Source organism: Trichomonas vaginalis, chromosome IV (genome assembly GCF_026262505.1).
Source record: "Trichomonas vaginalis G3 chromosome IV, whole genome shotgun sequence".
NCBI lineage: Eukaryota > Parabasalia > Trichomonadida > Trichomonadidae > Trichomonas > Trichomonas vaginalis.
In genome coordinates this window covers 32,230,973-32,250,112 of record NC_067206.1, presented here as the reverse complement: position 1 = coordinate 32,250,112, position 19,140 = coordinate 32,230,973, and the positions used below count along the sequence as shown (strand labels likewise).

Here is a 19,140-nt window from a genome sequence, read left to right as displayed (position 1 = left end):
AAGTGACACCCAAAAAGTGACACTTTCAATAGGGAGTAACACTTAAAAAGTGACAAATTAAAATTCACAATAAATAAAAATAATAAATTTTTTAGTCTATTAAATTATTCTTTTCTTTGAAATCCTCTAAAAATTCTTCGAAATGTTCTAAAATATAATCTGGAGAATTATAACAAAATTCATTAATTTCTAACATATACGTATCTAACAATTCATTTGGAATTTCAAACGATCTTAAATATGTAATTGAATTTTGTATCTTCTCATTTATTTGAGAAAGTTTTTCTTCAGCATTTTCCAATAAAAATCTTAATGGATTCAAATTGGCTTCTTGATTCTGAACAAAATTTAATACTTGGTATAAACGTGATTGAACTTCTCTTTTCAATTTTGTTTTATAATCTGTCAATCGAGGCTCGCGAATTCTAATTGAAGGAATAAAACCTGTTTGAAGTAAATCGTTTTTAATACGATAAAAGTAATTGGGTGCAACTTCTTCTAAAAGATTTTTGACAAAAACATCAATTCTTTGATTTTTAACGCAGCCAAAATCGTGATATTTTATCTTTTTAAATAAAGATTCAGAAACGTTATTCACAACGGTTAATTCATTTGGTCTGGCAGCGGCTATCCACATCATAGCCAACAATTCCTTATACAAAATTCAAAAACTTGGGTGCAATCAGTTCTGATTGCACCCAAGTTTTTGAACTTTCTTGAGGGAATTAAAGGGTGAGAGATTTATAGTCTATCTATATATCTCCCACCCTCTAATTCCCTCCCTGACAGCGGGAAATTTTGTCTGAATGTTAAACTATTCAGACAAAGTTTCCCACTGTTTGCGAAGGAATTGTTGGCTATGATGTACTGATTCATGATCAGTACATCATAGCCAACAATTCCTTATATAAAGTTCAAAAACTTGGGTGCAATCAGTTCTGATTGCACCCAAGTTTTTGAACTTTCTTGAGGGAATGGAAGAGTAAGAGGTATACATTATGAATATATACCTCTTACCCTTCCATTCCTCTCTGACAGCGGAAAACTTTGTCTGAATGTTAAACTATTCAGACAAAGTTTCCCGCTGTCAGCGAAAGAATTGTTCCATCTGGTGCATAGAGTGTGAATCTATGCACCAAATGGAGCAAGTCCCTCGCGAAATTGCCAAAACTTGCGTCGCATTTCAAAGATTGCGACCCAAATTTTGGCGATTTCTAGTAGAGATGGAGTATTTTGAGTCACTGACCTATATGCAGTGGCTCAAAGGGCTCCATCTCTACTTTGAAGCAAGGAAACTTTCCTCGAAATTTTGATAATTTGAAGAAAGTTTTCAAGCAATGAAAGGGAAGCTCTCGCTATGAGGTAAAAATTCTAGATTTTCACCTCATAGCGAGAGCTTCCCTTTCATTGCTTGAAAACTTTCCCCAGCTTCAAAATTGGGGAAAGGGCTGTAAAGTCGACTCCGATACCAGCAGGTACCAGAGTATTTAAAAGAGAAGCCCTCGTACGAGTTTCTATGAAGACCTTCTCATTCAAGAAGATCTTAATAGAAAATCGTACGAGGGCATTGGAAACTCGCGTCTGGTACATGTTGGTACCAGAGTGTTTGAGATTTGAAGACTCTGGTACTAACATGTACCAGAATTTATGATGAATTTAAGATGGACCATTATAAAATGGTAGCGGTTTGTTTCAAAAAATTTTAGATGAGATTTGCATAGATATAGATTATATGATTTATACATATGAAAAATAATATATAAAAATATAATTTTGAGATAATTATGTAAATAATATTTTAAATATTTGAATTTGAGGTATAATTTTATAGTAAAATATATTATAAAGAGTATTTATATAAATATTGTAAAATAATATAAGTAATAAAAATTGAGACCCCCTCCCTGTTTTTGATGTTTTGTCACTTTTTCGGTAATTCTTATTAGTACAGTATACATTGTGCGTCGCCTGTAGCCTACAGCTACAGGCACCGACACAATGAAAAAAGTGACAGAAAACTGACACCATACGGGCGCGCATATGTACGCATATATGTGTAAAAATAAACGTTCATATGTAAACTAACCTTTATTCACTAGCAGGGGCTGATAAATCATAATCGTCGAGAAGTACGATAGGTGGTCCCACAGGTTTAATCTGTATGGAGAGGCAAACGTGACGTAAGAAGCATAACACTGGTTTCTCAGTATATTTAATAGACTCTGCTGTTGGCTTAACTGTAAGCTTATATGTAATAGGTGAATTAGATAACTGACCCTGTTGGAATGTATAATCAGTTTCGCAAGGGAATCCACATAGGTAATGACCTAAGTCATTTGACTCGATTCCAAATTGAGGGACTGATGTGGTTGTGATAGACCTCATGACATCATAGTTGAAGCCAACAGTATCGTTATTATTGTTAGTGGCATTTGCCTGCATCTCATAGAAGATTGGATCATTAGATGCTTGAGCCTCAGCGGGTATGTTACCATATGCTCCACAGTTCAATTGAATTTGTTCAAACAATGGATTTTCATAGGTAGTGTTATAATTAGGTGTTTTCTTAAATAGTGTATAAATGGTGTTCACATATAATGGAGTAAATGCTGCCGTGAATGTACAAGGAGTTCCTTCACCTTTAGCCATTGAACCATCCATAGTAATGCAGTCAATTCTTTTGATTGGGAAGTTTAGAGTCTTTGCCGAATATCTTGTCACCAAATCACTATAGATGTTAGGGTCCAAAGAGAATGAGTTACAGTATGTAATCATTTCAAAGAAGTTTGCATTCTTCTTAGTGAACTTAATAAACTTGGTACCAAATGATATCGTACTCTTATCGGCATTCCAAGTTACAGTATCAATAACTTTGATACCTTCATAGATAGGAGTGAAGTGATTAGTGATTGGAATATAGCTTGTAACATTGGCTTGCATGTTCGGTAATGGTAGAATATCCTGATAACTTAATGGTGTCCAAACCATACCAGCAATACTGAACTTAACCTTAAGTTGTAAGTTACCAGCAAACGCTGGAAGGAATCTAATGTTATTAAGTATTAGGAATCTTCTTAGGTCAATCTTGATTGGTATGTGGAACTTTAATGTAGTTGCACCACTAATTGGTTTATTGAACTCAATAATCTGTCCAGAACGAACTGTATCACATCTATTGAAAACATCTTTATGTCTAGCCTTACTAAATACATCAACTTTCTTAATAGCTTCTGTTGTAGATGCAGTAGAAGTAATGTAACCTTCTTCTCTAGCATTATCTTGTGTATAAACACTTTTACCATTAGCGATTAATTGATATGATTCAACAGCATAGAATGAATCAATGTATCCCAACCAAATTGCTGGAAGATGTGCACATGATTTGCCACCAGCATATTTAGTATCAATTGCTTTAATTGCTGTAACATTTGATCCTGTAGGAGCTGTCTCAACAGCTCTTTCTTTATATACTTCACCATCATATTTAGGAACTTTTTCATCAGCTGGTTCAGTTTCTGTTGTAATTATGCACTCACCATCGACATAACCACTAATGAACGTATTATATAAGTCAATCATGTTCTCACCAGGTGGTGATATGTTAAATGTAATATAACCGTTATCAATAGTATTTGTCGGCATAGCTGGCACTTTTGTTGGGACATATCTATGGTTAGTATCTCCAATAGGAACTGCCCCATCAACTTGATCGAAATAATATCTTACTTGTCTGATGGAATCAGCAATACTGTATGTATTGAGGTTATCGTTCAACATCTTTCTCAGCTATAAAAAATTTACAATCTTCTTATTCTTGGGATTATTCGTCTTATTTGTGGCTGAGGTTTAGGAGGTTCTGGTTCAGGCTCTGGTTCATCATCGAAGTGTATTCTTTTCTCTTCCATTGATTGAACATATTCTTGATTCTCTTTAGTTTCCTTCTCACGTTCAATTGGGTCCATGTTTGGTTCATTAACTACACTGTTACGTTCTAATATCTTTGTCATCATCTCTAACAACATTTTATTAGTATATGCTTGTTCTTCTTCTTTCTTCTCATCAACTTTAGGAGCTTCTTGAACAACAGGAGCTGGGGCAGGAGCTGGTGAATTCAATGGTGCCTTTCTCTTTCTAACTTGAACTGAACCATTCTTCATATGACAAACATAATATAATGGATGTTGTATTCCTTTAGCTTCATTCAATATGATTGATTGCTTTTCACTTGGTGAAAGTTTTGACGTCATTTCTATCCTAATAAAATTTTTTACTCCTAACAAAATGACTGAGAATACTTTCGACAGAGAAGCACTCAAGAATGAACTTCGTGAAGAAATACTTAATGAACTCAAACCAAAAGAACAAACACAAGAAGAGAAACCAGCTAAACCAAAGCGTAAACTCACAGAGAAACAATTAGCTGCATTAGCAGCTGGACGCGCAAAGAATCCACGAATGATTGCAAAGAAATTGAGAGAAGAGGAAGAAGCTAAGAAAAATAATAAGTAAGTGTTTAGAACTTTAACTTACGTTCAAAAGATGACTTCGTTGAAATAGTGAAGTCCTTATTTTTGTTGAAGCATGGTTTCGAACCAATGCACAAGTCAAAGGTTATCTCATCACCTTCATAAAGAGATTTGTACAATTCCACGATGCTATATTTTTCCCCAACTTTCTCAGGGAAGAACAAACCTTTCTTCTCGTCATAATGTACTTGTATCGCATCTGGGAACATTTGGTTTGCAGTAAGTGCAATTACGTCCTGTGTGATTCCCTTCATTCGACAGTGGAAAGCAATTTCCTTGAGGTCATTGGTTAATTCGTCGAGGTAAGTCTTCTTTCCAACGAATATAGATCTTTGTGCCTTAGACATATGTCCTGCAGTAATCTCTGCAAAGTCTGAATGAAATTGACCCAGTGCTTTTCCAATGAGTTCTCTGTTATACCTTCTCTTGTATTCTTCTGCTAACTTATCTAAGTCCTTCTCATACAAGTGTAAACTATCTGTATCCTGATAGAACAACTTCAAGCCCAAATCTTCTGCTGTGAAGAATACTTCATTCATGATTCGTTTGGACATAGAAAGGATTGAAACACCTAATGGACAATAGTTAAAGTGACGAACGATAGGTTTAAATGACTTTACACATGAAAGTTCGGAATCGGGGATGAACTCTATTGTCTGTATGTCATTATAGTTCTTAATGATATAGTCAGTGAGCTTATTGTCCTTGATGAAACGAATCTTTTTGTCAATGGGCTTTAATATCGTCTTACCATAGATACTGTTCAAAAGAAGTTTGATGATCTCTTGTATCGGATTACCTTCCTTCTTATACTTAGCACGTAATTCGAAGAGCTTCTTAACTTCATTCCTTATTGTCATGTCCCTTTTTCCATCATAATAGTATCCATCAATGACTTTGCATGAGATCTCTTGGAACTTGATCAGATCTTGAAGCGTAATGTGGTCTACGAACATCTTGCAGCATGTATTGGAACTTCTGGCAACATGTAAGTCAGGGTTGATGTCAGGATTGACGACAATCAATGGGAATGCTGAGTTCTTACCGATCGACAAGATCTCGATCTGACAGTAAAATCCTGAGATGAACTTTTCCTTTGTTGGTTCAGCTTGGTCATCATCAAAGAGATGCTCCAACAAGTATTCACTGCTCTTCATCTCTTCTGTCATAACTTTTGGAATTCCTTCTAAACAGTAAAGTCTAGCAATTGCTGATGGATACAATGATACAGCATCGAAGTCAGTGATGAGTTCTCCTTCATTGTATTGCTTCTTGTTCTCAGCTAGCATGCATCTTCCTCCTTGAATACACTTGGAAATATATTCACGAGGTTTTCCTGCAAGATCAAAGAGATTACCGTTCTTCCAATATACTCTCTTCTCAAAGAGTTTGTTTGAGATAGAACTTATTGAAACATAATCATAAGCATCTATTTCAAACTCAGTCATGAGGTCATTGCGGAACTTAAGAAAGCCATCTCGTAAAATGCGTACATCTTGACCGCAATAGAATGACGAATAAACTTCCATGTCAAAGTGTTCATCATCAATCTTGCAATCTTCAATCTTCTCAATGTTCTCATTAAAAGCTTCAATATCTTTGACATGATTCATGGCATCATCGATGTTACCAACTTTAGTTGTATTAACTAACTCTTCCGTGTAGTAATTATATGGGAAAACTTCTTTTTCACCACTAGTGAGGTGAAACATTTCAGGGAATCTTTCCAACTTAGTTGAGATGATTGCATAAGAGTCTTTGAAGCAGAGAAGTTTTCCTTTGTACTTTCCTTGTATCTGCATCGTTTGTGAACCTTTGATGATTGGAGTTCCTGTAATCTCTTCTAACTGAGACATGAGAAAAGTGACATCGTACGATAAGTTGTGGAAATAAACTAAACTCTTATCTGGTAAAGCTTCGAGGAATTTTGACGCACAGTCACTTCCCCAAATTGATGTATAACCATCATCGTCATCTTCCATGAAACAAATGTTGTATGCTTTGTGAATGTTTCCATCAGTTGATGCTTCGAAGTCAGCAAAGAAAACATGTTCTCTTGGGAACTTCATGTCTTTCTTCGTCTCTGAACTCCAATCTTTCTTCATCCTTGCGCAATAACGCTCATTGTATGTGAGGTCAATCATTTCTTCAAGGTTCTCATTATACATCGTTGTGAAGTATGTGCAAAGTTCTCCTGTTCTAATTGGTTCGAAATAATTGTTAGCAAACAAGAGTTCAATGACTTTTGCAAGTGGTGTAACTAACTTTGAGTTAATTGCATACCTTGTTTCATATCTTCTGTTAACTAACATCTTCTTCTCTAAAGTCCAATCCTTGCACAACTTACAAACATCTTCATAGTTCTTGATGAACATTGAACTTATTGGAAGCTTTTCGTTCAACATGTAGTGGTCATACATTAATAAAAGTTCTACTGTCATCTTTGGTTCTTCATCTGGTTCATAAGTATATGAATGATTTGAATACTTCTCGTTGTATTTGATGACATGGAACCTTATTCCTGTTTCTTTGGCAATAACCTTAATCTTTGACATTGGAAAATCTTTGACACGAATGATTTCCCTCATATGATTAATTGTTGCTTCGTCAACACCAGCTTGAATACAAGCGTAGATGAAACATGAATCTTTCATCATCTTCTTTGCTGTCTCTGCATTAAGTTCGTTGAAGATCTGATACCTCTCTAAGTTAATAGGTAATTTGCATGTCCATGTCCAAAGCTGACCATTACGTGACCTGTTTCTCTTCTTTGAATGGTTTTGTTTGATGATCTTGAGTGCGATCTTTTCTTGACCTGCTGCTCTCATCGTATCTAACATAACTTGTTCTTCAGCTGTGAGTTTATATGGTGTGTACGTTCCTTTTCTCAAAGCAGAAGCATCAACATCTGAATAAGCTGTATAGTCAAAGATCTCGATCTTCCTTAACGAAGGAATACTACAAAGGAAGAAGTCATAGTTTGATTCAAGGACTTTAGATGCTAATTCTTGTACTTCTGCTATTGGAGCTTCATTAAGTAACTGATGAACTAATGATCCCATTGTATTGATGTTCAAATGACGCAAAATGTTTCTCTTCTCATCAAAGTCGTAATAGAATGTCCACTTCTGTTTGAAAAGGTCTATCTGTCCAATGAACTTTGCCATAACTCTTGGAAACATCTTGTTGAAGTAATCTTTTCCTCTTGGACTGTATTGGTCAATGTTAAACATAATGAATCTTTCTCCTGCTTTAGTTATTGGGTCTAACCATTTCTCATCAGGAAGTTTTTGACCATTAATGTTCTTAACAACGTAAAAGGCATTCTGTATTTCTTTGTATGCTAATTCGCTCTCATCAATCTTTGGTGGAGGGTCTGAGTATATTGGTTGCATCTCCATTAACGCTCTATTATGAGATCTCTGATCGTGATCTAAAGCAACTGGGGAATTTGAAGCTGGAACATTCATGATACCATTGTAGTCATCATAGAAGCTCTTAGCATTCTTGAAAATATCTGCTACACTTCCTGTACCTCCTTGATTCTTAATTGCCAGAGCTAATTTATTGGTAATGTCTTTAGCTTTCTTAGGCATTTTGATCCCAAACATATCAAGCATACCTTTCTTATCTTCTGGTGAAAGGTTATTAACTAATCCTTTTATAGCATTGAGCATGTTGGTCTTTTATAACCGATAAAAAAATATACGTTATTTTTTTTAATCGTCATCGTAATCATAATCGTACGAAGATTCTGTATCATCATCACTGACATCATTGGTTTCTCTAACTTCTGGCTTATCTGGTTTAATCTCTATCACCATAAACATTGGTGACAATAATCGAACAGGCTGATCTTGGAAGTCAACTAAGGTAAACGTAACATTAGTTAGTTCCCATGGAAATGCATCTATCCATGGTGAGGATTCCTTACATATAAGTGGTTTACCAGATATCCAGAACTCATTGATGTTATAACATGTAGATCTGTACATGATCTTTCTTCGATCATCAACTTGGTCAATATTATTGAACCCAGAGATGACAGACATTGATGAACGAAGGTATAACTGATACCCGAAGTTGAGCATAGGTGGTTTTGGCATTTGTAGATAATAATTATGTACAATAGGTAGTTCTATTCCATATGCACCTAAAATAAGATTTGCTCTATGTGAAGCATCTTTTAAATAGACTTTATGTCCTTTGTCCTGTGACGTAAATATAAGTTGATTCGTAGCACTCAGTGAAACTGTTACATTATGTTGACCTTTTTTCTTGTTATAATAATCAAACTGTTTTGTTACAATCTCTTGTAGTTTTGATACAATAGTATCCATATCAAATGAAAGAGCTGACTTAAATGTACACACCTTTTCTTCTCCATCTTCGTCTAACTGTAAGACAAAATAATCTGTTTCGTCACAAACAATAAAGTTCGCCATAGTACTGACACTTTTTACTCTCATCTTTATCTTACTTGGATGCCCCATGTTAGGATCTGCTTGAAACTGTATTGTCCCGTAGTTATTAGGATCAGTCGATTGTAGATAATACATCATTTTTATATGTAGTAAAAGAATGAGTGTTGTTCCATATGCATATGAATGTTATAAGTCTAGCGTACTTCAATATAAAGAATATACTCTCAGAATTACTGATAATGCTTTAGTCATACATAAAGAAGGTGCTGATGAAGACATTACCATCGGTCCTGGTATATTACCTATCGAGCAACCAGATGGTACAATTGTTGAAACAGACTTAAATCAATACCTTCAAGCGTTACAGAATCGTGTGACAAAAGTAGAGAATAATTACTTAGATGCTCCATTCTTCACAACTGATAGAGATTATATGTTTTCATGTATGGCGAGTAATGGTTTGCAAGAAACTCGTGAGGTAAATATTAATGAAGCATTAGAGACTATAATATATCATGTTAAACGGTTATTATCGATTGACCATGGAGTTCATTTTGACCCAAGGTCTACACTGTTCAATATACCAATGATTGAAAACAGTCAATTAACATTTAAAGAAGATACATTGTATAATGCTTTAAACGCAGCATTTGCTTATATATTAGGTCATGAACAAGTACAAAAGATGATCCAATCTTTCTTCATCCTTGCGCAATAACGCTCATTGTATGTGAGGTCAATCATTTCTTCAAGGTTCTCATTATACATCGTTGTGAAGTATGTGCAAAGTTCTCCTGTTCTAATTGGTTCGAAATAATTGTTAGCAAACAAGAGTTCAATGACTTTTGCAAGTGGTGTAACTAACTTTGAGTTAATTGCATACCTTGTTTCATATCTTCTGTTAACTAACATCTTCTTCTCTAAAGTCCAATCCTTGCACAACTTACAAACATCTTCATAGTTCTTGATGAACATTGAACTTATTGGAAGCTTTTCGTTCAACATGTAGTGGTCATACATTAATAAAAGTTCTACTGTCATCTTTGGTTCTTCATCTGGTTCATAAGTATATGAATGATTTGAATACTTCTCGTTGTATTTGATGACATGGAACCTTATTCCTGTTTCTTTGGCAATAACCTTAATCTTTGACATTGGAAAATCTTTGACACGAATGATTTCCCTCATATGATTAATTGTTGCTTCGTCAACACCAGCTTGAATACAAGCGTAGATGAAACATGAATCTTTCATCATCTTCTTTGCTGTCTCTGCATTAAGTTCGTTGAAGATCTGATACCTCTCTAAGTTAATAGGTAATTTGCATGTCCATGTCCAAAGCTGACCATTACGTGACCTGTTTCTCTTCTTTGAATGGTTTTGTTTGATGATCTTGAGTGCGATCTTTTCTTGACCTGCTGCTCTCATCGTATCTAACATAACTTGTTCTTCAGCTGTGAGTTTATATGGTGTGTACGTTCCTTTTCTCAAAGCAGAAGCATCAACATCTGAATAAGCTGTATAGTCAAAGATCTCGATCTTCCTTAACGAAGGAATACTACAAAGGAAGAAGTCATAGTTTGATTCAAGGACTTTAGATGCTAATTCTTGTACTTCTGCTATTGGAGCTTCATTAAGTAACTGATGAACTAATGATCCCATTGTATTGATGTTCAAATGACGCAAAATGTTTCTCTTCTCATCAAAGTCGTAATAGAATGTCCACTTCTGTTTGAAAAGGTCTATCTGTCCAATGAACTTTGCCATAACTCTTGGAAACATCTTGTTGAAGTAATCTTTTCCTCTTGGACTGTATTGGTCAATGTTAAACATAATGAATCTTTCTCCTGCTTTAGTTATTGGGTCTAACCATTTCTCATCAGGAAGTTTTTGACCATTAATGTTCTTAACAACGTAAAAGGCATTCTGTATTTCTTTGTATGCTAATTCGCTCTCATCAATCTTTGGTGGAGGGTCTGAGTATATTGGTTGCATCTCCATTAACGCTCTATTATGAGATCTCTGATCGTGATCTAAAGCAACTGGGGAATTTGAAGCTGGAACATTCATGATACCATTGTAGTCATCATAGAAGCTCTTAGCATTCTTGAAAATATCTGCTACACTTCCTGTACCTCCTTGATTCTTAATTGCCAGAGCTAATTTATTGGTAATGTCTTTAGCTTTCTTAGGCATTTTGATCCCAAACATATCAAGCATACCTTTCTTATCTTCTGGTGAAAGGTTATTAACTAATCCTTTTATAGCATTGAGCATGTTGGTCTTTTATAACCGATAAAAAAATATACGTTATTTTTTTTTAATCGTCATCGTAATCATAATCGTACGAAGATTCTGTATCATCATCACTGACATCATTGGTTTCTCTAACTTCTGGCTTATCTGGTTTAATCTCTATCACCATAAACATTGGTGACAATAATCGAACAGGCTGATCTTGGAAGTCAACTAAGGTAAACGTAACATTAGTTAGTTCCCATGGAAATGCATCTATCCATGGTGAGGATTCCTTACATATAAGTGGTTTACCAGATATCCAGAACTCATTGATGTTATAACATGTAGATCTGTACATGATCTTTCTTCGATCATCAACTTGGTCAATATTATTGAACCCAGAGATGACAGACATTGATGAACGAAGGTATAACTGATACCCGAAGTTGAGCATAGGTGGTTTTGGCATTTGTAGATAATAATTATGTACAATAGGTAGTTCTATTCCATATGCACCTAAAATAAGATTTGCTCTATGTGAAGCATCTTTTAAAATAGACTTTATGTCCTTTGTCCTGTGACGTAAATATAAGTTGATTCGTAGCACTCAGTGAAACTGTTACATTATGTTGACCTTTTTTTCTTGTTATAATAATCAAACTGTTTTGTTACAATCTCTTGTAGTTTTGATACAATAGTATCCATATCAAATGAAAGAGCTGACTTAAATGTACACACCTTTTCTTCTCCATCTTCGTCTAACTGTAAGACAAAATAATCTGTTTCGTCACAAACAATAAAGTTCGCCATAGTACTGACACTTTTTACTCTCATCTTTATCTTACTTGGATGCCCATGTTAGGATCTGCTTGAAACTGTATTGTCCCGTAGTTATTAGGATCAGTCGATTGTAGATAATACATCATTTTTATATGTAGTAAAAGAATGAGTGTTGTTCCATATGCATATGAATGTTATAAGTCTAGCGTACTTCAATATAAAGAATATACTCTCAGAATTACTGATAATGCTTTAGTCATACATAAAGAAGGTGCTGATGAAGACATTACCATCGGTCCTGGTATATTACCTATCGAGCAACCAGATGGTACAATTGTTGAAACAGACTTAAATCAATACCTTCAAGCGTTACAGAATCGTGTGACAAAAGTAGAGAATAATTACTTAGATTATTCTTCACAACTGATAGAGATTATATGTTTTCATGTATGGCGAGTAATGGTTTGCAAGAAACTCGTGAGGTAAATATTAATGAAGCATTAGAGACTATAATATATCATGTTAAACGGTTATTATCGATTGACCATGGAGTTCATTTTGACCCAAGGTCTACACTGTTCAATATACCAATGATTGAAAACAGTCAATTAACATTTAAAGAAGATACATTGTATAATGCTTTAAACGCAGCATTTGCTTATATATTAGGTCATGAACAAGTACAAAATAGTGGTATTGCAATATACTTAGATAAAGTTATGTTAAAGAAACCATTGACATTCACAGAAGATGGTCCAAAAGCAACTGGTATTGTTGGTGATGGAACATTATTGACGAAAGAATACTTAGCAAGTCATGTCGGAGAATTTTTCTCCACTAATGATAGCATCAGTACAACACCAGAAGTTATTTTATTGAAGAAACCAATCACATTTGATGTTAAAGGAAAGACAAAAGCAACTGGTATAGCTGGCGATGGAGTTCTTCTGACTAAGGAATACTTGAAGAAAAATATCAATGACTTCGTTGAAATTGTCAAAGATAAAGAATCTGGTCTTAAGTTCAACCCTTTATCATTCATCTTTGCCATAGCAAACGCCGGTGCTACTGCAGCCTCATGGATATCACTCCAGAGTCAAATAAATGCTCTTTGGGCTTTTGTTGAAAGTCAAGAAGGTATAGATACTGTTCTTGACACTCTGGGTAATCTTGGTCCAAATCATAAAGGAGGTTTTGTGGATGGAATAAAAAATTTAGTTGAAAAGACTAAAACAAGTTTCCAGAAGATAACTCATATAGAAAGATTCAGAAATGAAGGTTATATGGAACTTGAGAGTTTTGATGTGACTGGACCTTTGGAACCAATTCTAATGGCACGTGATGCTAATGATAAAGAAGAGAAAGATCCTGGACCAAAAACAATCATTTCTACGTTAAGTACTTTGTACCCTGATTTTGTGACCTTAGTGAAAGTTGCTAATACATCAAGAAAGAACAATAATATTACTATGTCTGGTACTGATGACCTTACTGATTATCTTTATCTCATTCTTGCTGAATTAGCGAAGAAAGTTGAGGAGAACAAAAATAATGGAGGAAGAACTGCACTTAAGATTGCAGACAAAGCTGACAAAAGTTATGTTGACGAAGAGATACGTAAAGTTGCATCTAAAGAATATACTTTATCACAGTCTGTCATACTTAAGACAATCAAAGGTCCAGAGAAAGATATGTACCCAGGTGATGGTACAACAGTTAAAGTTAATGAAAGAGTTTCATTCCCATCTGGTATTGATACAAAAGAAGTATATATTAATGGTGAAAACATCAATACAACATTGTTTCCTTTGAAAAATAATGAGTTCACTGAACCTTTGACAGTTAAATCAATTCGTTCAAGAGAAGACAAACCTGTTATAATCAATAAAATAGGAGCTGATAATGACCAACCAGTTCAAATCAAGAAAATAAGAGCTGATGACATTATCTTGAACTATACTTTAGGTTCAAGTGCTCCACAAGAAGATCCAAGCACTAGCGTAAAAGATACTCTTAACAGTTTAGATAGTAAATGTACGAACATTGAAGGTCATGCCAGAAACTTCGAAGTATATGAACTACCAGCAATGTTAGATAAGAAAGCAGACAAAACTTATGTTAATGAACAGATCTCAAAGATCTCTAATGCATCTGTAAACAATGGAATACCTGAAAGCATTACAGTTAGCTTTGGTAATAATGATATGGGTAAAGTTGCAATATTTATAAATTATAACATTGGTCCATCAGAAAAAGGTCCAAGTTACTATACATTGAGTCATGGTAAATCTATTGAACTTGTGTTCCACAAAAAAGATGGAACAAACTTAACTATTCATCCTGGAGATACGTTTGAGTTTTATTTGAACGATGTCACCACAGTAGATTATACTTATAGACCTTCTAACATGTTTGACATGATGTATCCAATTGGTTCTATATTTACATCAATGAGCTCAACAAGCCCGCAAACCCTTTATGGAGGTGTTTGGCAACCGATTGTTGATCAGTTTCTTTACTGTTCTAACTCATCAATGGACTTTGGTGGTTCAAAGACTATCAGAGTTGAAAACCTTCCACCACACTCCCATAGGTTCAGTGCAACAACATCTACTAATGGAGAGCATTCACATTCAATGACAAAAAGAGGTTATACAAATCTTGCAGCAGGTTCTGATAGACAAGGTATGAATAGATATGATATCACAGATGACCCTAGAGATGTTAGTACAGGTATTTTCTGCGGATCTGCAGGAAACCATACTCACACAGTAGCTGGAATCACAGATGCAACAGGAAAAGGTCAAGACTTCTTACCACCATTTATGACTGTATTCGCTTGGTTCAGAGCTGCTTAACTCAAGATCACGATCACAAACTGTTTCTCAGTATGAATGAGTAGCTCTATTTTTACATCATTACTGAAGTATTTCTTTTCTTCATCAATGACAGAAAGAATGTTTTCATCATCTTTTAAAGATCTTACCAAAGTTAGATCTTCATCAGAAAATCTCAAAGAAAGACTCATTTATGCACTAATAAAAATATAGCTAATTATTTTTTTATCTGAACTTTTTATCGGGTATATAAAGATGTCTGAACATCATATAAAGTTCTTTAAGATCCAACAGTTTGTAGATGAAGTGAAGAAGCAAAATAAAACAGCAAAGAGACTACTTATATGCTTACCACAAACATTATGTCAAGGAAAGTATGGTTATAGTGCAAGTCCGATCATGATCTTTGTCGATAAGCAGAAATACACAAATGAAGGTTTAGCTAATTTACTCAAGTTTGAAAAGATAGCTATAAACATTCCTGACCATTTCTCAGCGAGAATAAACCTTGACAAGACTAAAAGTTATTGTTTATATGTAGATCTCACGAAATCAACAAAGAGTAAAGACAAAGAATATAACCCAGTTGAACTTAAGACAATGGGTAAGAACTTACTCAAAGCTGCTATCAAACCTGTCGAAGAGATCGACATTGAGGATGAAGCAGAAGAAATAGATGTAGATCCTGAAGTGTTATAAACGATAAAGTTTATTTTTGGAGGAAGATGGTGTCAGACCATTTGATCTGGCATGCTTGTTCTAGGTAATTGCAGAAACCTGGAAAGATTGTTATTGGTCTGAGTTTCATACCTGGTCTCTCATCTCTCCATTGAAGCAAGTAAATTTACATGAAGAGTTCGTCTGGATTCTCAGGCTTTGGTACACACTGATCGAAGATCTGTATGACCTCTTCATGACCGTACTCCCTCTGGTCAGACATGAGTGTTCTGAAGAACTTTTGCATCTTCGGACCAGGTTTAGCATCTATGCAACGAGTGGGTCTCATTGACATTTTTGTCACTTTTATTTGGTCGAATGGAAGGATTCGAGTTCATGCCACTTGACAGCAAAGAAGGTGCAGAAGAGGTTGTTGTTGCTGCATTCTATGCGAGCTCACACGTTGACGCATTCCGAACTTACCAGGATGACCTCGAAAAAGAAGGTCGAAAGCTTGGAAAGATCCAAATGTTGCTTGAGTTCTTCCGTGGAAACCTTGCACAGAAGTATGAGAAGAAAGAATAAACAACTAATTATTACTGAGCTTAGCTCATAAATGTAAGTTTTTACTCTGATCAGATCTTAGATCTCGTCGGGACAAGCGGAAAGGATAAAGTCCATGAGCTGGACTTTTGTCTTAGTGAGCGGTACTGCGGTCATGAGTAGTTCGCGCTTGTTTGAGCCACTTGGAACGCGACCCTTCCAATTCCTCATAGATCTCAAGGCAGAGATCGTGAAGAACTCAAGGACAAAGAGTCTTTGAGACTTGGTAAGGAATCCCTCATCATCTCTTTCATCCTGGAGGGTCTTTGTGGATGCAGTGGACTTGATCTCGTCTTCCTCGATCGGATCATTCTCATAATCTTCATCACCCTTCTTCCTAAACGTCATCTGCTCTCTCTTGTAGTCGTTCCTGAGAGCATTGAGTCCAGCTTCAAGATCTTGTGAGTTCTTTGCAGGTTTATTGAAAGTTTTCTTTTCCTGCATTTGCTGTATAAGCTGGGTTTGCTGTTGCATCATCTGCATCATCATTGCCATCATATCTAGTGTTGGTGATGCTGGAGCTGGTGTTGTACCATCTTGGGACATTCGGTCGTCGGTTATGTCTTTACAAAAGACTGCTTTACAAAAGACAGCTTTACAAAAGACAGCTTTACAAAAGACAGCTTTACAAAAGACAGCTTTACAAAAGACAGCTTTACAAAAGACAGCTTTACAAAAGACGCTTTACAAAAGACAGCTTTACAAAAGACTCTTTACAAAAGACGCTTTACAAAAGCATTTTCTCACAAAATTGAATACTTTTGCTTTACAAAAGACGTCTTGACAAAAGATTGCTTTACAAAAGTCTGCTTTACAAAAGAGCTTTACAAAAGATTGCTTTACAAAAGTCTGCTTTACAAAACAGCTTTACAAAAGATTGCTTTACAAAAGCCATGACTGATCTTCATCCAATTTGTTTAATCGAACTTAATGAAGTAATTTCTGCATATCTCCTGCATGTATTTGGAAACGAGAGGATAAGACAACTCACCAAGGTTTCCAGACGCCAGATCCAAAGACTTGAATCAACTGCAGGAGTAATCCTAAGCTTTGAAGAAGGATTAACCAATAAGAAAGATGTCATTGACTCCAAGCGTGAAAGCCTTGCTGCTTTCTTACGCAAACACCCATGGGTCGATGTTGATCTCCAAACTCCTTACCAAGGACTCGTTGAAACCTTCACGACCTACAGACAGCTCCTTGACAGACCTGAGCAGAACCTTCTGGTCGAACGTGATGGCACATTAAGCCCTACAGACGAGTCAATCCAGAGAGAAGAAGCTCAAGAGTAAAAATCTGACATTTATACTTTACATGACATTTTTTTCATGAGTGTTCACGTTAAGATCAATGATGAAAACATGACTTCATGGGAAGATATCATTGATGACATAGAGAATGACCTTGATGAAAACATGATGGGAGCTCAAACGTCAGTTAAGGTCAAACTTGGTGAAGTTCAAGAAAAGATCTCCGAGATCAATGCAAAAATATCTGCTCTTACAGAGGTTGACGTTTATTACAGAAGCTTGGAGAGAACTTTAAGCAAACTTGAACGTCAGAACCAAAGTCTCATAGTTGTGCTCCAGAAACTCAGTCTCATGCGTAAAGCATATAATGACTACCTACATGTAAGAGACTTACCTTCTTATTCTACTCCAGATCTCGACTTTTCCGATATAAGTCCAATCCTTATTGATACAACACTTACGATAGCAGGGATGCTTCCTACATATCCAGAATATGATAACTTACCTCAGCTCTTCGAGTATCTCAAGAAAAAGTTCATGATCTTATTATGCGAGACCATGAAAAGACGTCAAAATACCAGAACAGAACGAGAACAGAGCTTACTAATAGACTTATTATATAATACTAAAGAAATAAAGGAGTTTTTATTCTAACTTTGGTATTTTTGGGAAGAACTGATCTGGATCATATTTGTCAACCACAGGTTTTGGTATCAAAAGTCTCTCTGGTTCTTGGACGGCTGGTACTGGAAATGGTTCCTTTGGTTTCCTAGCTTTTGGGAGATCTAAAAATTTTCTTGGTCTCTTTCTTTTGTGTAAGTGTTGTCCATTTTTATCGACAACGAATGTGAGCTTTCCGTCGTCAAAGATGAATGTCGTCGCTTCTTCAGTTCCCTCATCAACTATTATCTTCTTGATCTTTCTCTTCTCCATTAACAGAAAAAGTGACATATATTACTTCATTATTTTTCTGAGTGTTAGGATTAATTAAACCTCTATCTATAACATGCTTTCTCATAGAAATTTCTCTCCATATCTTTTTGTCAATATCTCTATAAGTTCTTCTGTATAAGATTTATCACTACTGAAGTAAATAGATGGATAATTAAGGACATCAAAGGTTTCTACAGTATCTTTAAGAGTCCATTCATCTCCATACTGTATAGAATAAGTATGGAAGTATGGAGGATCACATATAAAGAAAACATTGGGAAGATCTTTATACTCATTGAAGAGTATTCTCCAATCTTTATGAACAATAGTTAAACCTTCAAGATAGTCATCTATGTTTTCACCAAATAAGTTAGTATATCTGAGGTATAACACTTTCTTCATTAATGTGTCAAGATCATAGTATTTGTATGCTCCAGAATAGAGAAGACGTGAACATAATGTATCCCAGTCTATGTATGGAGCTTTACTTATAACTTCTCTGACGATCTCTTTCTGATCAGTAGGAATTTTCTCATCTGGCTTAACATTTATTCTCTCCTTAAGTTCCTTAAGTATTTCATTCGTGTCATGAATGTGTTTCAGTCTATCAACGTAGTTATCATAGTCGTTAGCTATGATCGTTGCTTTTGGGAACATAATATGCAACAGATGAGAGATATAGAGAGAACCACCAAAGAGGTCAACGAAGACATAATCCCCTTTGATGTCTTTGAGTATGTCGATAAGATCTTTCCTGATCTTCGACTTATTACCTATGAAAGGTAAAGGAGGTTTGGTAAAAATCATTTATATGGTAATAAAAATAAGTGTTTACTTGAGACAATAACCTCTGTTGAGTTTGTAGAACAAGATCAGAAGTACGATCAAGTTC

The 19,140-nt window shown here is 35.3% G+C and overlaps 1 protein-coding gene across 1 annotated transcript, besides 4 other annotated features; it reads left to right on the top strand.

The window, feature by feature from the left end:
- Positions 1-8: part of a terminal%2Cinverted (terminal inverted repeat of MuDR-2B_TvMULE3 transposon ID:TVAGG3_0207110) that runs on past the window's edge.
- Positions 1-1,944: part of a mobile genetic element that runs on past the window's edge.
- Positions 1,922-1,944: a terminal%2Cinverted (terminal inverted repeat of MuDR-2B_TvMULE3 transposon ID:TVAGG3_0207110).
- Positions 1,945-2,049: 105 nt separating this feature from the next.
- Positions 2,050-19,140: part of a mobile genetic element that runs on past the window's edge.
- On the top strand, positions 13,438-14,826 carry TVAGG3_0207090 (keratin-associated protein family; the record flags this gene model as incomplete). The annotated part of the gene is made up of 1 exon (XM_051226508.1): positions 13,438-14,826. One exon carries the CDS (start codon positions 13,438-13,440, stop codon positions 14,824-14,826), a length of 1,389 nt encoding a protein of 462 aa, XP_051111494.1.